The sequence below is a fragment of the Grampus griseus genome (genome assembly GCF_964374135.1).
Source record: "Grampus griseus genome assembly, chromosome: 11".
Lineage (NCBI taxonomy): Eukaryota > Metazoa > Chordata > Mammalia > Artiodactyla > Delphinidae > Grampus > Grampus griseus.
This window is the reverse complement of record NC_139005.1, coordinates 98,208,175-98,231,612: the sequence shown is the minus strand read 5'-3', so window position 1 is coordinate 98,231,612 and position 23,438 is coordinate 98,208,175. Positions and strand designations below refer to the sequence as shown.

Genomic DNA, 23,438 nt, shown 5'->3' with positions numbered 1-23,438 from the left:
CCGGAAAGTATCTCCAACCCCGGCCTCAAGCTGGGCGTCCAAGGTTTTCCTCGGGTTTGGCTGGGGGCGGGGGCAGAAAAGAGGAGGAGCGGCCGGCGTGAGCGGTCCGGGGGCTGGCGCCCCAAGCCGCGGGCTCGGGAGTTTGCGCCCCTCCGCGCCGCCACTTTTGTTCTGCGCTCCAGGCGCCGGGCCGCGGCGGGGCGGCAGTGCGCACGCGCGGGCGGGGCGGGGGCGGGGCGGGCGGCGGGCTCCGGCACCGCCCCCCGCCGCCCCGGCCCGCTCCATCCGGGCACTGCCGAATTAGCATCGTGCCGAGGCACAACTTTGCCGAGGCCCAGCGAGATCCAGGCGCGCGCTCCGCAGGAAATATAGTCCCTGCTGGCTGGCGGCTCTCGCGGGCGGCGGCGGCGGCGGCGGGGCGGGCGCGCGCGAGGCTGCGCGGGGCTCCCGGCGCCGGGGGGCCATGCGCCGGGCCGCGCCGGCAGCCTGGGGACCCGGCGCAACTTGCCGGGCAGCCTGAGGAGTTGGGGCGGCCGCGGGCTCGGCGCCGCGGCGCCCGGCCGCCTTTCTTCCCCCTTGCCAGAACCCGCCTCCCTTTTGGCCGTGGGGGAGGGGGCTCGTGTCCCCCCCTCCTCGGAGACCCGGTCGGCCCCCGTCCGCTCCAGCCCCCGCGGAGCCGCGCAACTTCCCCGGAGCTGGGGCCAAAGTGAGCGCAAAGTGCTGCCCAAGTTGCCGGGATGGAGCTGCAGAGCCGGCCCGAGGCGCTCGCCGTGGAACTCGCGCGCCACCAGGTAGGCGGTCGGGGGCTGCGGGCCTGGGGTCGGGGCTCCAGGCGCCGGAGACCCGCGTCCTCTTCCCCGTCGCAGGGTCTTCAGGGCTGGAGGGGCTCGGAGGGGCCCCTCCTTGAGCCTGCCCCAGGGGCGGGGGGAGTATGTGCATGAACGGACCCCCCTTTGGGCTTCCCCTCTGCCCCCTCCTTTCGTACAATCCTGCACAGTTTGGGGGTCGAGGGCCCTTGGGACCCGAGCCTGGAGTCTTCTCTTTCTCGAGCAGGGTCTGCAGGACAGGGGTCCCGGGAGGGGACCCCTTGGTGCGCCTGCCCGGGGTGCGTGTGAGAGTGTGTGCGCCGACCCCCTCCGGCCCCCATCCCCCGGTGCAATCCTGCACAGTTTGCAAAAGTAGTTTTGGCGATTGTTGCTCGGGCGAGCAGCGGCGTGGCGGCCGGAGCCCGAGCGGTATTGCGGCGTGCGCGTGTGTGTGTTGGGGAGATTAGGACGCGACTTGAATATTTATGAGCTTTGCTCGACACGGACTCGCCGTGTTTACTTGGCTCTTTGTTCCTCCCCCCTCCCCCGGCACACACTCACACTCACTCGCACACGTACCCCGGCCTGCAAACTTGCACGGCTCGGGCCGCGCCGCCGGGTGGCCACGGCCCCCGCCCCGCCCCGCGAGCTGCCCAGATGCGGCGGCAGCCACAGGTAAGCGGCCCCGTGCGGCACTGCCCGGCCGCCGCGCGTGCGGGACGCGGCCGGGGGAACTTGGGGCGCGCGGCTGGCGGCCCGGGCCGGGGGTTGCGGCCCGCGGGGCTCCGGGTGCACTTGACGCCCGGGGCGGCCGGCCTGAGCCCGCTCCTCCGTGTTTCCGCAGAACGGCGACCTCAAGAAACAGCTCCACGAGAGGCAGCCGCGGATCGCCGCGCTCAGCGACAAACAAGTAAGCGAGCTGGAGCCTGCCCCCCGCCTCCCGCCCGGGGTGGGGAGGAGGGGTCGCCGGGCACTTTGGCAGCACCCTGAAAAGTGCCGGCCTCGGCGCCGCGCGCTCAGACTCCCAAAGGAGTCTCTCCAGCCCTCAAAGTTACCCGCACCCCCTTTTCTGGAAAGAAAGAGCCGGATTTTTGGAGGCCGAGGGGGGAGAGCGCGGCTCCCGCGGTGGCCGAAAGAGAGAAGCTGCACTTAAAAGGCGGCGAGCAGCCCGGCGTCCATTTTGAGTTGGTGGACATGTTTTTGGAATGTGGAAATTCTCCCGGCTCAGTGTCCCCCGCCTCACGCTGTTGTGAGGGTGGGGGGAGAGGGGGCGGTAATTCGGGCCTGGACACCAAACTACTTGGAAGCGATTTCTGGGTTCCGTTGCAAATCTTATTTAAAGAATCGTTCCTCCGGGCCCCCCTCCCCTCCACTTCTCCAGCATCACTTTTATTCTTGGAACCTGACGCCAGCTCCCGGGGAACAAAAGAAAGGCGCCCCCAGGACCCCCCCAGTTCTGCCCCAACTTTGGTCTCCGGGCATCAGGTGTAGACTGGGACACGCAAGAAGCTCATTGCGATGGGGGGCACGGCCGCCGACCCCTCCCGGCCCCTCGGCGAGGAAAAGTTGTCCATTGTGACTTAGTTGCGCTGAGCTCAGCGGTAGCGGTTTCAGCACCACGAACAGACGCCGCCGCCGGAGCGCGGCCGGCCGCGCGCCCCCGCCCCCTCCCTCCCCGCCGCTCGCTCCCCTCCTCCTCCGCCCCTCCCCCTGCGCTCCCTGCCGGCACACGCACTCCCGCCCCTTCCCCGAGCCGCCCCGAGCCGAGAACTTTGAGCGGCACAGCCAATGGCGCTCTCGGGGCTCCGAGGCTGGCGGGGGCGGGGGCGCCGGCGCCCTCCCCGCTGCCCCCTCCCCTTCCTCCGCCCGCCCCGCGCGCCCGCCCCCGCCCCGCCGCGCCCCCGGGCCATCGATCGCGCTTCCTTCGGAATGCCGGCCGCCGCCGTCAGCATCAAACTTGGCCCGCGCTGGCCCCCGCCCCCCCACCGGCCGCTGAGCTGGCCCCCTTCTTCCTCCCTCAACTCCCGGCGGGGGCGGCCCGTGCAGAAGCCCCCTCCCCGGAGGGATTGCCGGTGCGGGGAGAGACGTGGACGAGACTGGCGGGGGAGAACTCGGAGGCCGAGTGTTCATTTCGAGTCTTTAAAGTTGAAAAGTGGTGGGAGGGGGCGTGCGGGAGAGGAGGGGGCCGGGGGTTGCGGAAAGAAAGATGGCTGTTCCCGCGGGTCCGCGCCTGGTCGGGGGCGCCCGGCTGGACGGGAGGGTTGGGACGAATGCATTAACCCCTTTCTGGCGGTGCCGCGGCCCCCCTCCCCGGCCGCGCGCGCCCGCCCGCCCGGCCCGCGCCCCCGCTCAGGAGTGGAAGCTTCCATTCCCGCCGGAGGGTGGGGGGGCGGCGCGCGGCCCCGGCGAAGTCGGGGAGTTCGCGGGGGGAGGGGACCCAGGCCCGGCATTACCATTTTGATTGCTTTGATGCCATTTTTGGAGGGGGAGGGGTTGGAAGACCCTTCTCCGCTGAGCACAAAGATGTTTAATCACGGTATGGAATCAAATCAAATACTTTCTTTAAAAAAAAAAATCCACCACCAAATCTGGTACAGTGTGATAGCCGAGGGTTACTAAGCCTTTTTTCCACTGGGTAAAACGGCAAGTTGTTGACTCTTATGCTCGGAGTAGAAGATTTAAAAGAGAGAGAGAGAAAATCCAATAATCCGGCAGCTTTTATCGCAACAATGTCTCTTTATGTGTGCTTCTGCATGGCAGTAGTTTTACTGTTTGGAGTGGCTTTTCGGAGCTTAGGTTTGATCATTTCTGTATTGTAGCCAACTATTTCAAGGCTGTTTAAATTTTTATGATGATAGTAAATGAGTGGCGATTTATTATCTGTCATGCTTGAATTTAGACGAGGCAGAGAGAAACATTTGAAAATCATGTTTGAAGGTTGCGGTGCCGCCCGGCGAAGGAACTGTCCTACTCCAGGCTGCCTTTCCCTTTAAAATTGAACTCGGAGAAGGATGCTTGTGAACGGCATGTACCTCCATCTTTTTGTGTGTGTGTGAGTGTGTGTTTAAAAAAAAGAAAGAAAGAAAAAAAACAGAAACTTTTGTTTTCTGGCCTTTTAAAAATATTTCTCTTTTAAATGACTAAAAATAACATCCGGTAAGTATCCGGCGTTTGTCCTGGCCATTGGAACTTGTGTTTGTAACTGTAAGTGTGGTGTTTTTCCTTTTTCCTTTGTGGCATTTTATATAGCAAGGGCTCATAAAAGAGGGAGGGAGGGCCTGGGGCTGTGGTGTAGCATGTTAATAAAGCTGCCTTGTCTCTCCCACGCTCCGCGGTGAAATCCTTCAGAGGTCACCTACGAAATGAGTTGGGCAGACGTAACATTTACTGTCTTTCTCTCCTTGGGAGAGTTTGGTGGAGATTGGCAGCTTGGCTGGGGAAAGGTCGATGCATGAGCCCTTGGCGGTGATTGGGGCTGCACCCAGGGCTTCGAAGAGGAGAAGCAGGCTGTGCTTAGTCACCCCAGCGCCTGCCCGGGAGGAGCGGAAATGCCGGATCAGGGATTAAAAAGCCAGTGTTTCAGAGTTTGCTTTTAACGCAACAGAAGAGTAAAGGTAGTGTCCCTTTAGTGATGTGCTTGGGGAAGAGCTCACACCATCTTCCTCTCGGGAGATGTGGTTTTTTTGTCCTGCTCCCGCTTGGAATATGGGGTAGAAAGGTTACGTTTCAATTAAAGGTGTACACGAGGAGGATGAGCTTGATAGTAAAACGGACAGATGACCCCATTATCCACATTTGTTAGAGGTACAGTAGCGGCGAGTGATACCTTTTGGTGCCTAGCCACCAATTTCCCATTCATGCCCTTGGCACTGGACTTTACTTAGTTACTTCTAGAAACATGGACAGGTGCTTAAAGATGTTTATCAAGGACTCCTAGAAGAAGATGGGTTGTTTGTTGGTCAGAAGTAGAGAGATACAAAGTCTGTGTAAGTGTCCAGCGTTTCTCCCACCATTGGTGGACTAGGGGATAAACAAGAAACCAGCTTCCATAGGACCGTGCTATTTGAAAACAGAGTTCATATTTTTTCCTTAAAGAAAAAATAATGAAGAGAGCTGTGGGGCAGGTGGTCGGATCTGAGTTGTGGGCCAGCCCACTTTGGCCAGGCTGCATTCCCAGGTGTGGCGGCCCCTCACCACTGGGTTGTGATTCCGGTGGAAGATGGACCCCGTCCGTGTCTTTAACAAGATATGATGTGTGAAGACTTCATTAGTTGCTCCAGTGGTTTTATGCCGTGAATTTGCAGCACATGCAGAGAGGCAGTAACATTTTCATCTAAATTGTCAAGCAACAAGCACATCCGTGTAAATAACAGACCCGTCATAAATCCTGGAGGGTTTGTGTTTTTTTCCTCCCTCTTTGGAGTTCTCGGCACAACATGTAGATGCCACGGGAAGCAGGCGTCTTCAGACCTGAACTTCACGCAAGCCCAGCTTCCCCACAGAGCGTGAGAGGAGCCTCCTGTCTCAACTGCAGTCCGAGCTGGCGTGGCAGAGAGAGCACCGGCCTCCGCCCCAGTGAACTTGGGGCCTTGTGTGCCGCTCCATCCGTCGACTTGATGGACTCCGGATTCCAAGGGGATGTCCTCAAGTGCAGCAATAAAAATGTCTTCTTGAAAGGTATCACGTATGTGGCATTCGCCCAGGCGCTGAATCACATCTTCACAGTGATTCACTAGCTGTTGTACCTTGGACACCAGAGGGATTCTACAGTGGAAGCGTCCACCAAACAAAATTGCAGGGTGGGTTTATTGTGAAAGCTCCCCCAGTTGTTTTCAGTCCTTCAGTAAAAGGATGCGCCATTGTCCAAGCTCTGCCCCCGAGTCTGCTCTCATCCAGGAGGCCAAATTTTAATCTTCCTGACCTAGAGTTCAAGATCGCATTCTTAAACTAACACCATTACATGTGAAAGAGAAAACTAATGCTGTCTCTCCAAGCTCCGCCTTTCATATTCTGGAAAAGAGCATGGGGTTGAGACAGCAGGGGCCTAGTCCTGGCTTTGCCTGCTGCCACCTGCTTGGCCTTGACCCCTGACTCCCCCCTCCCACAGCCAGAGTCTCCCAGACCCACACTTTGATCTGAGCCATATTCCTGGGGCCCCTCTTCCCCTCCATCTGTCCACCCCTCTGGTCCCTCCCGCATCATCTCTTAGCTGGAAGATTACAGTAGCTTCCACACTGCATCCACTTAAAAAAAAAAAGCTTTTTTGAAATATAATTCACATATCACATAATTCACCCATTTAAAGTTTACAGTTAAGTATTGTTTTGTACGTTCACAGATATTTGCAGCCGATCACCACCATCGATTTTAGAACATTTTCATCATCTCAGAAAGAAACCCTTTGGGTGTCATCCCCGCTGCACACCCCACCCCCAGGCCCTAAGCAACCGCTAAGCTACTCTCTGTCTTTATAAATCTACTTTTTATCGCTATAGAGTTACTCATTCTGGACTTTTATGTGAATGGAGTTATATAACGTGTGGTCTTATATGACGCGCTTCTTTCACTGAGCGTAATGTTTCAGGGTTCTTCCAAGTTGTAGCGCGTGTCAGTACTCGATTCTTTCTTATGTCTGAGTAATAGTCCATTGTATGGGAGACGGCGTTTTGCATCCGTTCACCAGCTGGTGGGCACTGGGCTGGTTTCCACCTTCAGGCTCCTGTGAACAGTGTACTGCGTTTTCTCATGCCCCCTCTGGCTCATCCTCCACCAGAGTAAGTGTCTTAAAACTTGAACAGGATCACGGCGCTCCCTTGCTTGAGACCTTCCAGTGGTTTCCCCGCTGCTCTCTGCGGGGGCTGACCCTGCCCCCCTGCTCGGCCCCCAGCAGTGCGGCTCCTTGGCTGTTACCCAGCAGGGCCTCGGGTACCGCAAGCATCTTCCTGTCCTGGAGCCTGCTGACCGTCATCCGTCCTCATCTTTTCCTGAACGTCCGACGTCTCTGCTGGACCGTAAGCTCCCTGAGGAGCAGGGGCCGCGCTGCTCCGCCCCTCCCCCTGGGATCCGAGAGCAGTGCCCTGTCGGGCTGGATGCTTATGGGGTGAACGAGCAGGTGACCGTGAGAAGATAGGTGTGCGATCGGTGGTGGTGAGCAGCGGGGCCCAACTGGAGTCCCTGGGAGCCGTCCTTTTTAGGCCTGCAGTGAACAGAGTCTTAAAGTCATATGTTTGGAACGAGCAGGCAGAGATGAATAAGACTGGAAGCTCCCTGGTCTCGGAAACCTCACAGGAGAGTGAGGTGTAGGTAACCACGTGTCAAGGAAATTCCAGAAAAGTTCTGCGAAAACCACGCCTTGTGGCCCTTGGGGATAGAAGACAGCTTCCTGGGGGAGGGGGGTCCCCAAGGGCGCCTGGGGTCGTGGACAGGAGGAGCCGGTGGCCCAGCTGAGGGCTGATGGCCTGAGGAAACCTGCAGGTGCTGGCGAGTTTCTGGCAGTTGAACCATGGGAGAGAGACAGACAGACAGACAGCAGAGAAGGCAGGCTGGGGCCGGAGCCAGGAAAGCACCGAATGCCAGGTGAAGGGCCTGGGTTTTGTGCCAGGGCTGGGAAATGGCCGGGGGCTTTCAGGGCTCTGGTGCTGAGGGGAGATTAGAAGGGGGAAGCGTGAAGGAGGCCTGAACCCACTCCCAGCTTGGCCCGGCCATGTGAGCTCCCTGATGCCTGTCACCTGCGTAGGAGGCTCTTGCAGGGATGGTGACACCCGCGTGTGACGTGGGAGAGGAGAGGAGGCTGCTGGACCCTGGGTGACCGGCACATAACAGGCTGTGAGGGCAGGGACTTGTGCGGACCCTCCCCCTCCTGCCTTCACCAGAGCTTCTTAAGGCTGAGAAGTTAGTGGGGGGACACTTCTGGAACCCTCTAGAAGATGACTCGGTGGGCATCTCTGCGCGGTTGGTTTAAGGGAAAAAAAAGTGTGTGTGTATATAACATATTTGCATGTATAGGTTATATTTTTATTGTTGACTTTGGTTTTTTTTTTTTTTTTTTACTGTTTATAGAGTGTATGATAACAAATAGTAATTACAGTTGACCGTTGAGCAACGCGGGGGTCAGAGGTGGCGACCTTCTGCACAGACGCTGTGTATATAGTTGGTCCTACATATAAGGCAGGGCCTCCGTATCCGTGGATTCAACCACCCGTGGATCACATAGGACTGCAGTATGCACTGCTGAAAAAATCTGTGTGTAAGTGGACCCGCATAGAAGTGGACCCGCGCAGTTGAAACCCACGTTGTTCAGGGGTCAACTGTGTATTGATTTGTGCCGGTAAATACGCGTGAAGTCTATGCAGTGTATATGACATCGGTTGACAGTTTGTCCAGGATTATATTACTAAAATGAGAGGAAGAATTTGTTGAAATAAGACAAATAATTACCATGCCCCTGCTAAAGTAAAACCTTGCTGAGGAAGGCGGTGATTCTTGTTATTATTTCTGTAACATTAGGAGCTAAGGAAGAATTCGACTTTTAACAAAGGTTTTATTGTGAAAGCAACACCTGCTCGTTGGGGGAAAATTCGCAGCGCAGATGTGAGAGTCATAAAGCGTGACCCCTCTTCTGCCCCGTCCTACGCATGGACGAGAGCAGCGCTGGCTCTGAGGTGTGATCGTAGGATGTGCTCTGTGCGCACGCGGCGTCTGTAACATGGATAAACGTGCTTAGTGGATACGCTACTAAGCACGCTATGCCTAAACTTGCTTTTGACCCTTGACATTGTGTTCCGGACATCTCTTGAGACCAACGCAGTTGAATTCCACAAACGTTTAATGATGGGCTCCTGCCTGGCGGAGGATGCGGGGGTGACGGTGGGTGATGTGCTATTGTTAGTAATCGCAGCATCGCATGTTATAAGGCTTTACCCTTGCGAGGTGGTGTCGCTTGGTCTCTGCTTGCAGAAAGTTTCACATGTAGTTCGGGAGGCTGGCGTACCCACCGTTACCCCTCCCGTGAGTTCTCTGCAGGAGAGGTTTAGCTCGGGGGCTCAGCCAGCAGCAGACGGGGTGATGTGCTGTGATGAGGTGCATGGGATTGCTCTCAGGAGGTGACATTTGCACCTGTGGGGAAGCAGAGACCTTGCACACCCAGCACCCTGCTCTGTGCAGCACTGGTATTCTTCGGTGGGTCTGTTCCATCGTGTCTTTTAATTTGATTGTCGTGATCATCTCACGGCTTGGGTCAGGCGGGGCAGGTGAGAGAAGGGCAGCTTACCAAGGTCAGACGGCTTGGGACCCCGGAGAGGGTGCCCTCTGTTTCAGTCCTTGCCTGGCCTCTAGCTGGCCCCCTGCCTCTAGGGTCTGACAAAGCATAGCTGGAAGAGCAGAGGCCGGACAGTCAGGACACCAGGGTTCCTATCCCAGCTCTTTGCCTCCGGCTGTGTGGCCTCGAGCAAGTCATTCTGCTTCCTTGAGCTCTGTTTCCTCTCTGTAAAGTGGGTGTAGTAGTTGTAAAAACTACCCCACCGGGTTATTGTGATGAAATCAGATCAAAGATGAGAAAGTGCATCTAAACTCCCGAGCAGAGCAAAGGGGTTGATTTGAGGAGAACTGTGTTGGCTGCATCAGTGACCCCAGGACACTCCTGCCACGCCCTGCCCTGCACCTGGGGGGCTGGAGCCTTTGCACTGTCGCTGGTCCCTCTTCGGGGCGTATGCTGTTCGTCCCTCCTGGTAGAGGTTGACGGTGACTGCGCCGCCTTCCTGCCAGTCCAAGGAGTTGGCTCTGATACGTTAGCCTCTTAAAACACCTGCTGTCGGAACTGTACAATTGATTTCAATCAACTTTGAATTTTTTCAAGGCGATGACTCTGATAATAACTTTGGAAATCCCATGATGCCTCATTAGAGCTGCTGGCTATGATGATTAGCCCTGTGATTTAGCAAGTTATTCCTCCAACGCCTTTGTCTTTTCAGGACCGAATCGCGGGCTTGCCGCCGTTTCTGCTCCACTTGCGCGAGCTGCTGCCTGAACGTGGCTGCTATCCGGTCCGCCAGCGAGCCCGGCTCGGGGCCTGAGCACGTGGGGGGCCCTGCCCGCGGGGCAGCGTCCCGGGCACACCCTGGTCACGCACGGAGGGCTTGAGGAGGCCCCTTTGCGGGGTGTGTGTTGGCTCGCCCTCCAAGGCCCTTGCCGCAGACACGGGAGGGCTTTGGGGGCAGAGGCGGTTTTCTGGAGGAGGGTGCAGCTGCTGTTCACCTTCTCCACACTGTTGGAATTTACAGCTTTTCAGGAAATAGGACTCTGGGTTTGACTTCACTTGCAGAAGAGTCCCGCTAAGAAGGCTTTTCACTTTTTTCTCCGAGGAGCACGTAAGAAAGAGGTTAAGCACCGGCTTTACAACTGGGTAGACTGGAGTTGTAAACCCCGCTCCGCGCTTCGAAGGCCGTAAAATGGGGTAACAGTGCAGCGCCCGTGAGACAGCCGAGTGCTGGCGTGTGGGGTGCTCGGGGGACGACACGCACGTGGCGCTGGCGGGATTAAATGAGATGAGACGTGACCCTCGGGCCATGGTGAGCCCTCAGCAGGTGGGGTGCAGGCGTCACAAGTCACAGCTTTCCCATCTGATGCTGACCCTGGGCCAGGCCCCTTCTAGCTCTCCAGGGACCAAGTCGGTCACTGTTCACACAGCCCTTTAGGGAAGGCCCAGGGGACGGCTGAAGCCCAGAGAGGTTGAGTGGCTTCTTGTCATCACACAGCTGGCAAGGGAAGGAGCTGCAGTCCAGTTCTGGGCCCTTGTGGCCTCACTATCTTAGCGCCTACACTGGAGCATGTGGCGGAGACATGACAACACTGTGCCCTGCGTATGAAAAGTTTGGTGTGTCGTGTAACTCCAGGGCATGTGTTCCAGTAAAAGGAAATGGAGATGGTACGTCAGAGAGAGCCACCAGCAGGCTAGCAGCTGTTCGTGATAACGAGTGGGAATTTTACCCTGAAGTGCAAGGTCGTGGAACTTGGGAGGGGGCCTGGGTCTGCATCTGGTCTCTGCCTCTGGCACCGGGCTGGGGAGCGTGGGGCAGGCTGGGTGAAGTGAGGGGTCTCGGCAGTGCAGAAGCTGAGCCGGCGGCAGGCGGGAGGTTTGGACTTGACCCCGAAGCAGATACTCCTCCACCCCCTGCTTTGTCATCCCTGCTGTGGCCTGCGCTGCTCTCTGGCTTGGCTACTTCAGTATTTCCTGTTATCACTGTTGCTGTTGTTTTCTACTTTAAGGTGGAGGCATCTTTCTCATTTGGAAACGGCCTGTATTCTCCAAAGGAACGAACATGCTTCTTAAGTTTTTTTCCCCCTTTGGGTCATTACTTATTGTTTGGTAGTAGTTTCCGAGCGTGTGATGAGAAAGGCTGATGCAGCTTCTTCTGGTGATGACCTCTGACTGCCACCAGCGGGCGTCCCTGAAGCCTCAGATGGGCTGCGCTTTGCTTTTTTTTTTTTTTTGGCTAGGCACCTGTGTCGGTCTTGTTAAAGTGCAGCAGAAGGAAGTACATCCATGGGGGATTTTTTTTTTTCTTTTTTAGTTCAGGGTTGAGCGGTCCTTAGCCCCCAGGTAAGATAAGGTCAGGTTGTGTGGGTCCTTGTCTCAAAATGGGGACAGTGCTACTTCCCAAGCAGGGTTGTCCCAAGGGTCAATGAGGACGCGTGTCTCGAGTGCCAGGTGTAATTCCTGGCTGGCCTGCAGCGGGGCAGCTGAGTAATAGGGGAACTGTTATCAGCATAGTTTATTAACAATCTTACGAGAAGCAGCGATCTGGCTGTGCCCCAGAGATGCTACTGCCATGGAGATGTAGACGGGCAACTGTAGCTTTTTGTTGGGACAGAGACCTCTGGGTTGCTTCTTTGTCTCCACGGATGGGTGTGTCCGCAGTTGGGACTGGGCCCTAAATTTGGGATTTGGTCTTTGTACCCGAGACTTGGTCTGACGGCGTAAAACATAGGATGTGCAAGGCCGGGGGGGCCTTTGCGGGGCGCCTCCCCAAGCCCCCTTTTTCCAACTGGAACTACGGCCCTTAGTAGAGGTGGTGATGACACCCGGGGGCCCCGGGGGTCCCAGGGCTCCAGTCGTCCTGACCGCGGCGCAGCCACACGAGAAGCCCGTGGTTCTCCTTTAAGCCATTAAGTTCTGTTCGCTGGTGTTTTGTTTCAGAAGCGGCTTGCCCACGAGGGTGGCCGCTGTTTGAGACATGCTGGGGTCCCACACACGATGTTCTCGTGCCGACAGTAGGGCCGCTGGGGGCACAACACGGTGGTTTTCAGAAGGTGGTCGTACTTTCAGAGCAGCTGGCTTCCGGTTGGCACAAGTCGGGGTGGCAGCTCTGGCAGGACACGGTGCATTCCGGAACTGTCCGTTTCATGAAACTTACTGCATCAAATTGACTGTCGACCTCTAGGTACAGGTACATTGCAGGAAGATGAGTACCTGCCGAGCCTGCTTGCCGCCCAGGCCGCCTGCACGCGCGTCTGCACTGGGGGGTGGAGACTGGTTGCGGACGTGTGTATGGCCGAGGCCGTAACCTACACGTTCACAAACAGGGAAGCGTCTATCAGATTCTGCAAAGTCACCCTCCAAAGTAGAAAAGGTGATAAAAAACACTAATTTGGGGGGGATCCATCTTTAGGGGAAATAATGGCTGCCTTTTGATCTCTTGGGTGGAGGCAGCAGAAAGTTACTTGAAATGGCAGATGGGGGGTTGGCTGTTGGGGCCTCCCTGGGGGACACATCCCAGCAGGCCATCGTGGGGGACACCGTCATCAGTTTGGGGAGAAGCTTTTTGCCCCAGGAAAGAGAACAAGACAGGGATGGGGCAGGCAGAGAGGAAGGGAGAGGGGTGTGTTTCTTTTCGATGTAACTCAGGCGGAAAGCGAATCTGCACCTGTAAATGAACTTGAAAATGCAATTAAAAATATATACGTATTAGAGACTGTGATCCAGAATTTCCTGCGAGATGCAGGTTACCAGGTGACAAGCCGCATTCCTTACAACCAGTGGCACCAACTCTTCTCCGTGATTAATGCGTCTCAGTGGTGACGAACGCACCCCAGGTGAACGCCGCTTTATTCCTTAAGCTACGGCCCCGCTGAGTGCAGGGTTTTCTGTACCTTCAGCACCAGCGTCCTTCTCCCAGCTGTCACTGCCAAGGGGACACGGGCTCAGGAAGCTTCCTCCAAGGGCCTGTCCTGGCTCGACGAGAGGTGACAAAACAGTCAGCCGTGTTGTTGTGGACAGAGGTCAGAGGGGCCCTGGACGCTGTTACGGCTGCAGGCGCTGGGAAGTGGGCACATGGCAAAGAGTGCCCGGCTGGGTCTTAGAGCAGGATCCGGGGCCTGGGAGTCCAGGGAGGTGCGGCGTCTGGAGCTGGAAGGGGACAGGGTGGCAGAGCCCCTGTGTCTCGTGCTCCTTTGTGTTTCCTCCGGGGTGTGCCCACCAGCGTGTGCAGAAGTGAGCGCTTGGGTGGTGAGGGTGGCAGCCACAGCTCAGTACCAAGTTGGGACGTTTGGCACGTGCCACTGGGCACCCAGTCTGTGCTGGGCACTGGGGACACAGCAGTGGACAGAAGAGGCCCTTGAGATGTGCTCACAGTCCGAGAGGGGAAACAGGCAACAGGCAGAAACCATCGTAAATGAGTTACGGAGTTGGTGGGAAGGTGACCAGCGCTCTGGCAGAGGTAGAGCGGGCGAGGCGCGCGGAGCTGGGGGCAGGCGGCTATTTTAAATAGTGTGTTCGAGAGGGGCCTCGGGCCTTGGAGCCAAGGCCTGCAGGAGTAGCTGGAGGAGTGAGCCCTGTGGCTCTCTGCAGGAGGAGTGTCCCAGGTAGAAGGAACAGCTCGTGCAAAGGCCCTGAGATGGGTCGTGCCTGGCATTTCCCACGGAGGCCAGTGCGGCCGGGAGAGTGAGTGACAGGTGAGTGTGGGGGGGGAGGTCAGAGAGCTGATGGAACAGGGCGGCGACTGGTCTGTCCAGCACGGCTGACCCCCACCTTTAAATCACCGACTGGCCGTGATGAAGAAGCGAAAGCGGCCCTTTCGTGGGGCAGAATTTTGACTAGAAGCTGGAAGGTGCTAGAAGGCCAGTTTCAGCTCCAGGTCTGGCGGAATTCCCTTACAGAGGGATCTGCCTGGGGCTAGAATTGGTTGTTCTGAGACCTTTGACCGCCAAGCCAGCACCTCATAGCAAAGGGGAAGTGGCACCAACGCCAGCTGGATGGGAGGCCCGGCTGGCTGGCCCTGTGCTGAGGTTCTGTGGTTCAGAAAAGCCCAGGCTCATCAGGGTTCCATCCCTGACCAATCCCAACCTGAGATGCTCTGACCTTCTCAGGATCACAGACTCTGACGCTGCGGGCAGGCCGGAGAGCGGTCCTAATGAGGGCTGGGCCTGCTGGGGAGTCATGCCCTGCGGTATGAGGGGACGGGGTCGGGGCAGCCAGGCCAGCGCCACCCCTGCCATCACTTGGCGGGGCCCCAGGCAGCCTGCTTTTTTGATTTTTTTCAAGAGGAGCCAGAAACCCATGCTTATGAGAAATCTGCAGTTTAGATGTGGGTGGTACGTTACGGCCTTTTCTAGACGCATTGGCCCAAAGGACACTCCGCAGCCCAGACCGAACCTGCATCCTCTGGTCGCCCTTCCGAGTCCCCTCGTCCGGCTCCATCAGGCTGGCCGTGATCTGGTAATTCCCTGCCTCCGTGTCCCCCGCTCACCATCCCGCGTGGTACCTACATTCAGAGCTATGGGGCGAGTTGGAGTCAGATCGTGAGCCCTGAGGTCCAGCGAGCCTGCCGCCCTGGAGCCCCCAGCGCTGTTATGGGGGGAACGGTCGATGATGCTGCGACTAGAGGGCCGCTGAGTTTCTTCAAGAGCCTTCATCTCTCATTTAGATAAAGAAGTGGCGCTCAAATATATTTCTGTAAATAAAACAGTCGCGCCCCCAGCCCGGGCCCAAGGCGGTGGCTTGTTGAAGTTACTTTATTAATGAGCCTGCTGAGTGGGCTTGAATGGGGGCTGCGCTCTCATATCGCGGATCTAATTATAAACACGAGGGACGGTACCAAATAAGCAGGCTTTAAAGGGAGAAGAGTCTGACAGCTTGGTTTAAAGTGTCCTTTAATGAACTTCTTTGGCACTTGTATCTTAGCAACACATATTATTACGTCCCGGTGCAGCTGGACTCGGGCACGGTAATTTATCCCCCCCCCCAGCTCCCCCCACTCTGACTTTCTTTGGTGACTGGAGGGAGGAATGTACTGACCCGATTTTTCATGGCTGGGCTTGCATCCCTTCTGCTTTGTTTAGTTGATGAAAAAGGCAAACAGGGTGCCAGGAGCAGGGGACCTTGCAGGCCGGCAGGAGGGACGGTGGCCCCAGCCTGGAGGGTGGGCGGCCGCCCAGCTCGGATGCCGGTGTCGCAGGCTGCCTTGTGGACATGCTGAATCTCTCTCCAGCGCACCCTGGGTTTGGGTATTTTTATCTGGACTTCTTTCCTGTTTTGACACTAATTTGGATACGGCGGAAGTAGGGACATTTGCAAATCTTTCCTCGTAATCAGCAAGCCTGTAAGTGGGGGTGGGCAGCGTTCTAGATGAAGTGGACATGGGGGAGGGCAGCACAGGAGCGGGGCTGGGGCACTGGGCTGGGGGGACCTTCCTGCCTGGCTGCTCCTGAGCCCAGGAACCTCGGCCGGTACTTCCCTTCCCTGAGTCTCAACTCCCTCTCGTCTGCTGTGTGAGGCTCCTGCGGCTGCTGTAACAGAGCGCCACGTGCCGGGCAGCTTACACTTACTCCTTCCTGGTCTAGAGGTCGGAAGCCTGAAATCAAGGTGCCTGCACGGCCGCGCTCCCTCCAGAGCCAAGGGGAGGATCCTTCCTGCCGCTTCCAGCTCCTGCGGGCCGCCGGCGCTGCTGGGCTTGCGGCCGTACCACCCTGGTCTCTGCCTCTGTCTTCACGTGGCCGTCTTCCCTCTGAATCTGTGTCTTCTCTTCTTACAAGGACCCAAATCATTATATTTAGGGCCCCCCAATCCAGTATGATCTCAACTAATTATATCTGCAGAGACCCAATTACCAAATAAGGTCACACTCTGAGGTTTTGGGTGGATGTGAATTCTGGGGGGGACACTGCTACCAGTTGAAGCTAGTCACGCCTGCCTCAGGTTATGGTTGGGGGTCCAAGTAGGTGGAGGCTGCTCCCTGCTGACCCTGCCAGGGCCGCCTTCCCTACAGCCAGGAGCCGAGATGGAGAAACAAAGGCAACCTGCCCCATTGCGGGAGTGGGCTGGCTGTGTCTGCTGAACGCATTACCTTCTGTGGGTGGGAAGATGGAGCCTGCACCCCGCTGTGGCAGGTGAGAATGTGCCTTTACTTCTTCCAACAACTGTACTGCCGTCCTCATTTTTCTTACTTTTTTTTTTGGGGGGCCGCACCGCACAGCCTGTGGGATCCCAGTTCCCCGACCAGGGATCGAACCCAGGCCCCCCTGCAGTGGAAGCGCGGAGTCCCAAACACTGGACCGCCAGGGGATTTCCACCGCCCCCCGTTTTTCAGGGGAGGAAACTGAGGCTCAGAGGGGTGCAGTTACTCATCCAGGGGCTTAGCTTGGGCTGACACGAACCAGGGTGGTCTGGGTCCCCGGCCCCTGCACCGACTGTGTATCATACCGGCTGCCACCGAGACAGAACACCCGGCAGGGCCAGCGTGCTGCCAGCCCAGGGACGCCACACGTGTGTACGGCATCTGAGGTTCACCAATGCCCCCCTTCCCCGCATCTGATGCCATGTGGCCCTTGGCACCTCGGGGAGTGGCGGACTGGGGGGATCCCTGTTGCACTGAGGGTGAGGATGCCAAATCCCTGCCACATCCCCAGGGCTGATGGAGAAGCTTTGATCTTTCTGAGTCAGTTTCTGCATCTGTAAAATGGGCTAACACTTTACCATCTTCCTCAGAGGGTAATTGTGAGGGTGAGATGAAAAAACACAAGGGGAAGTCCGGCCTGTGGGCTCGGAGGGCTGGGTGTGGGGCCCACAGGATGAGCAAGGGCCCCAAGGGTCACGTGACAAAGGGCGGGATGTCATCCTGCCAAACTGTGTAGCTGGTTGCCCAGCAAGTCGCCTGCCCAAGTGGCTCCTTTGCACATGTGCATCCCATTCCCCTGAAAGGTCCTGGAGTCCAGGCGAGACTCAGGATGAGCTGTGGGAGTTGCCTCCCAGTGGACACAGGTGGGTCCACGTCCTGCCTCTGCCTCTGCCGTCTTGGCCGTAGAGACCTCTTCTGCCCTGTGCCCCGGGCCGCGCGCACGTGTGCTCTCCTGGCTCCCAGATCCTGCCAACAGGTCAGGGTTCAACCGTCGTCCTTTAGGCAGTGCCTCCCTGACACCCACTGCCCTGGGCCCCTGTTCTTTGCCTCCAGTACCGCCCCCCTCGCCCCGATGCTGCTGCTCCAGTGATTACTAGAGAGTGGGAGCTGCGTGAGGTAGGGCCCCCCCGAGGCCTCTCCTGTCCTGCTGGCTCTGGGCACACTGCAGGAGCTGGCCAATGGCCTGGCCCCTGGGGGACTGGCCGTGTGTGGTTTGTAAAGGAATCCTTTCCCCCTGGGCCACTCTTTAATCAGCTGCTTCAGTGTGGACCTGCGGAAGCATTTGTTGAAAGACCATCATTGGTCATTCAGTTGGTCATTCAGCCAGTGAGTGACCATCATTTCCTCGGCGCCAGGTGACCGTGGCCTGAGAGAGAAAGAGGAGGAGGTGGCTTGGGGTCATCGTTACTATCAATATTGGTGTCATCAGTCAAAGTCTGCTTTACCCCATGTGGGTGCTTGTGTGTCCTTTTACCCCTACCCCCGCCCCGCTCAATCCACCCCTCCTAATTCTCTAGGTCCTGCCCTGTGGCAGATGTCAGGGACTTGGATGTGTACGAGACACAGCCTCTGAGAACAAGAGTGAGAGGGAGATGGGGGGAGAGGGAGGGAGGGAGGGAGGAAATGAGGGAGGGGGAGCGAGCAGGCCGACAGCAGCTGCACCCAGTTGTCACGGGGGCTCCGGTACAAGCCTCTGGGGTGAAGCTGCCGGTGGGGGGGGTGGCGCTCAGTTCTTGCTGGGAAGCATTAGGGTGTGAATCTGCCCATTTGACAGATGAGGAAACCGAAAGGTAGAGAGATAAGGCGACCTGCCCAAGGCCCACAGCGAGTGAGGGGCAGCACCTGGATTCTGGAAGCATCTGCTTGACTGCAGGAGGCCCTCTCATCCCCACTTTGCAGATGAAGAAACTGAGGCCCTACGAGGCCAAGTAACTTTCCCACGTCACCAGCTCCAGGCCCCCAGCCAGGTCTTCGACCCCAGAGCTTTCCCTTCCCCTGGGCTGTGCTAGAGGAGGAGGCCTGCAGCCGCGGTTGGAGGAGGAGCCCTGCCGTCCTGACCTCGAGCTGGCTCGGCCGTGCTCACGCTGCCTGCTCCCTTCCCTTTCTGCTGTCCGCTCCCCTCCCAGCTCAGAGTCCAGCTCGGGCTGCAGCTCGTTCGCGTTGCTCTGCGCCCATCACCACGGTCCTCCTGAGCGTCCCCTCTGACCCGGCAGGCAGGGCAGCACTGTCCTTCCATGCCACGTAAGCTTCAAGTGGCTCTGTCCAAACCCTTGCAGAATCCTTCCCTGGAGAAGTTAGTGGTACTTCCTGAGACTGCAGAGGGTGTGGAGGGACGGGAATCGCACGGAGCTGAATTTTGTCCTAACCTCAAGGACTTTCTAAGGAGCAGGGTGTGCATGGAGAGAGCTGGCCACCCCAGGAGGTAACAAGCTTCTGCCACAATGAGGGATGCTGGGGGTATTTGCACGTGGGGTTAGACGGGGCCAAGTGGGATCCCCTCCGACCAGGAGTTGGCGCAGCAGCCTGTGGCCCCGGCCCCGGCTCCGTTCTCTAGCTACCTCATCGACCCGTTACTGAGTGCATTCTGGGAGGCACCAAAGGAAGGGAAGTCCAGGGTTCTTGGCAGCCCCTTCCCTCTCCAAACCCAGCTGACCCCCTGGCCAGCACAGAAAAACCAGTGGGGACGCTGTCCCGTGTCCCTAGGTGAGTCCTCCTGCCATGTGCCTGGATGGAGGCCAGCAGAGCCAAGAGTCAGGCTGGAGGAGGGGCCACATGGGGCACAACTGGGAGGCGGGGGAGGCGGGGGAGGCGAGCGGCAGCACAGAGCCGCCAGCCAGGACACGGCCTCTGGAAAGACCCTTCTTTCTCCAGGCAGGTTTACTCATTCTCACTTCACATCCTTGGTGCACAAAGGCGAAAATTACAAACGTTCATGACTGACTTGTGCCCCAGCTGGAGTAAGGCCCGCTTGCACTGCTCTGGACAGCAGCTGAGGCTGTCCCGTCCCCCGTGACAGCCCCGAGGGGTGGGCAGGCCCAGAAGTAGGCTCAGGAGGGGGACCTGTGTTGACCCCACCGTTGACCGTTGCAGCGTCCCTTCGGAGGTGCACAGAGCTCGCCTCGGACGGGCAGTTAGTGGACTTCTGCCGTTTCTTTTTTTGTTAACACGCCATGGATTTGTTAAGTAACACTGAATATTCCATTGTGGAAAAGTATATAAAACGTAAGGTTTACCATCTCAACCATTTTCAAGGGGACAATTCAGTGGCATTAAGTACATTCACAATGTTATGCACCCCTCACCGTCATCTGTTCCCAAACTGAAACTGTGTCCCCACTCAACACAACTCCCCCCCCACCAGCTCCTGTCAACCGCCATTCTACGTTCTGTCTCTGAATTAGATGAGTCGGTCCCTCTCTAAGTGGGATCGTGCAGTGTGTGTCCTTCTGTATCTGACTTATTTCACTGAGCGTAATGTCCTCGAGGTCCATCCGTGTTGTAGCCTGTATCAGGGCTTCCTTCCTTTTTAAGGCTGGATGACATTCCATCCTATGTATACACCACCTCTTGTTTATCCGTTCACCTGTTGATGGACGTTTTAGTGATTTCCACCTTTTGGCTCCTGGGAATAATGCTGCTGTGAACGTGGGGATACAGGTATCTGTTCAAGTCCTCGCTTTCAGTTATTTTGGGTACATACCAGAAGTGTAATTGCTGGGCTGGACTTTCGCTTTTCATCCTAGACAAACCCATGGCAGAGAGAAGCCTGAGCAGTTGCCCGAGTCGTCCCGAGCGTAGACAGTCTAGGGTCAGTCCCTTCCATCAGACCGACGTCCTGTGACCTCGGGATCCCTAGTTTCGACATCATCATCTTCTAGAGAACTTGGGGTGTCCCCGCTGGCTTCCCAGTCCCTAGCCAGTCTCTGCACCGTGGAGGTGGGTGTGGGTCATGTGGGTGCAGCAGAAGCGTCCGTGAAGCCTGTCGGCTCCTTCAGAGCACACTTTACAAAGGGGAGTTCGCGTCTGCAAGGATTTCTCCTGCTGGAGTTTTGTGTTGACATTAAAAACATGGACAGTGGGCTTTCCTGGTGGCGCAGTGGTTAAGAATCTGCCTGCCAATGCAGGAGACACGGGTTCGAGCCCTGGTCCCGGAAGATCCCACATGCCGCGGAGCAACTAAGCCCGTGCACCACAGCTACTGAGCCTGCGCTCTGCAGCCCGCGAGCCACAACTGCTGAGCCCGCGAGCCACAACTACTGAAGCTTGTGTGCCTAGAGCCTGTGCGCTCTGCAACAAAGAGTAGCCCCCGCTCGCCGCAACTAGAGAAAGCCTGCGCGCAGCAACGAAGACCCAACGCAGCCAAAAATAAATGAAATTAAAAAAAAAAAACGGACGTTAAACATGTAACCTGCTTGTGGTAGTTTGTGCAAACGTTACAGTATGTGATTTATTTTCCATTTTTTTCTCTTACAATGATTAGTTAATGCAGATATGGGACCGATTCCCTGGAGTCCTCTCACTCATTAACGACTAACATCTATACAGCGGTGTTTCGGTGTATCCAGCACTGCCACATATATTAACCTACTGGAAGGTCACGTTTCACGGGTGAAAAAGCCACGTCCACGGCCCCCATGGGTAAGAACCCAGAGGAAGGAGGCCCGTGGGCTTGGGAGGCCGCTTCCTGGAGCCACTGTCACCACGGCCGAGTCTTGCCCATTCCCTGACCAGGGGTTCAGAGGTGTCATTGTTGAAAGGTTCCCCGAGTCTGCTAATGAAGTGGCTGGCTCTTTGAGGGAACCCTCAGCTGGGTTCCCTCGCTGTGTTGGCCTGGCCTGGCCCAGGGTGAGGTGCGCCCCCGCCAGCTTGTACACAGGCTCCTCCCGATGTGCAGAAGGGAGTAGCGTGCACAGACTCTTCGCAGTTAAGCTTCTTTTTCTGGCGTTAGTGTTGCTTAAACTCTTGTTGTTTGGGCTCTAGCGGAGGACAGAGTGACGTAAGTAGCGGACAAAAACGTACAGTTGGCTGCGATTATTTTGAAGACTCGGAGGATGCCTGTTTTTACGTGTAGATAAATGCAGTTCTGTTTTCTACAGTGAAGTCTTTTCTTGCTGGGATTAGGTGTGTCAGTAGTTCATGGTGTTCTGCAGTACGTTATCTCCAGGCTCTGCTTTCTAGAGAAATTTGACAGATGCTGACCAAGTTCTCCAAGGATTCCCTCTTCATCGTTCCCACTGGTTGAGTCCTTTCTGTGACGGGGAGCTTACTACCTCCTGACAGGTCCACCCAGGCCTGGACAGCTCTGAGTTTCAGGGCAGTCCACCTTGTTTTGAGGCCCATCAGTTCTCATACTTCCCATCCATCCATCTACCCACTGGGGGAGACGTTTATGATCCACGGACTGGTAGGCAATGGAGTGCGTGTGTGTGCGTGTTTGTGTGTGTGTGTGTGTGTGTGTGTGTGTGTGTGTGTTGTGTGTTGGGTGCTCCATAGAATTAAGAACCGTAAGCCTCAATGTCTGCTGTCAGGGAGCCACTCATTACCCTGGAGGGCAGTTAGGCAGCAGCCTGGGATCAGGATGTGATGACCAGAGATGGCAGCCAGCTGTGCTCCAGGAGGTCAGAAGACGGGGAGACTTCTTGCTCTAAACCTTGACCCTGAACAATTCCGTGTGGTTTCAACTCTCAGGCCCCATCTCTGATTCTTGTTTGTCTTGTGACCTTGAGCAGGTTATTGACTATCCTTCAGCTTCCTTTTACTCACCTGAGAAGTAGAGACAATACGAGCAATTGCCCGTAGAACTCGAAGGATGGGGCAGGGTGATGGGTGGTAGGAGCTTAGCAAAGAGCCTGGTGCACAGTGAGGGCTCCGGAGAAACGAGTTCTCACCCTGTGTCTCCAGGCCAGGCCGTTATCCTCTGCTGCTGAGTTTCGGAGACACCCATCTCTCTGGAGTCCCACTGGCCTCAGCTCTCATCCCTACCACCGTCTTGCCAATTTCACCTCCTAAATATTTCTCTCACTTTTTCCTGCCTCTGCTACTCCAGTTCACCTCTCAGCAGCCTCCTGACTGCTCTCTTTGCCTTTGGGGTCTGTCTTCCACACCACCACTAAGGTTGTCTTTTTAAAGTATAGTCCTTAGGTGACTTCTCTGTGCTTAAAAAGTATGTCCCACACCCCACTGCCCACAGCAAGAGCTTCACGTCTTCCTTAACCTCTTGCCCAGGTGAGCTGAGTCAGACAGAGGAGCTGCTGTGTTGAAGCTGGGGCCGGGCCTAGAGCCCCACCATACAGCCTCAGGTCCAACTCCAGGACCACTGGCAGGTGGAGACACCTGGGGCAGCGGGGAACACAGTCTGTAAGTCAGTAACTTGAGGAGGAAGGTTCAGAAGTTCTCTGCAGTCAATAGACAGGGCCTTTCATTTTCTGGTTTCACATAACTTCTTCACCCTCATCTCCCAACACGGAATTGTTAACCATTTCCCAGACATAATAAATGCCTGTGGGTCACGGGTCTTAACCTAGGGCAGCGCTCCTGCCTGGACTGCCCTTTTCTCTTGAACAAGATCCTGCCCACCCCCCAAAGCCCAGATTAGCTCCTTACCCTCAAGGAAGGCACCTCTGGATTCATGTGGACTGGGTCCTACTGGTGGTAATGATGGTCACGGTGGTGATGGTGGTTGTGGCAGTGTTGGTGATGGTGGTGGCGGTGTTGGTGATGGTGGTAGCGGTGTTGATGATGGTGGGGCCAAAGGGGGTGGCAGGGATGGTGATGCTGGTGGTTATGGTGGTGATAAAGGTGAGGATGGTGATATTGGTGGTAAGGATGGTGAGATGATGGTAATAAAGGGGATGGTGAGGAAGGTGATGTAATGATGCTAGTGATGATAAAGGTGATGGTGATGATGGTGATGGGGATGATGATGATAACATCAGTGATGCTGGTGGAACTACCATGTACTGGCCACTTCCTGTGGTAGGTCTGAGCGTTTCCAGTTTAACTTACTTACCGTCACAACACATCCCTATGAGGAAATGTCGTCTCCACTATACACTGGAGAGAACAGAGACACGTATCGGGTACTAGTGCTGCTCAGTCTTGGCTTTATTACTTCGTGGCGATCAGACTCCTCAGTAAAATGTCTGTGTCTGACACACAGGCTCACGGCAGTTACGTTTGAATTAATGGATAGTGGATGTGCCTTAGAAACTGTAAATGTGATGGAAATGTTGTTGCTGTTATA

At 56.5% G+C, this 23,438-nt stretch overlaps 1 protein-coding gene across 3 annotated transcripts in view; it reads left to right on the top strand.

Moving 5' to 3' along the window:
- Positions 1-737: 737 nt before the first annotated feature.
- The window catches only part of PHF21B (PHD finger protein 21B), a gene marked incomplete at both ends in the record, with an annotated part of 92,806 nt that continues 70,105 nt past the window's right edge, over positions 738-23,438 (top strand). For 2 of the 3 annotated variants that reach the window (XM_082666590.1, XM_082666589.1), the window contains 2 exons: positions 738-791; positions 1,651-1,716. In XM_082666590.1, coding sequence (XP_082522716.1) covers positions 738-791; positions 1,651-1,716 — 120 coding nt within the window. Of the gene's footprint in view, positions 792-1,463; positions 1,482-1,650; positions 1,717-23,438 lie in introns of those variants that run through there. The other variant, XM_082666591.1, reaches the window with a different exon arrangement.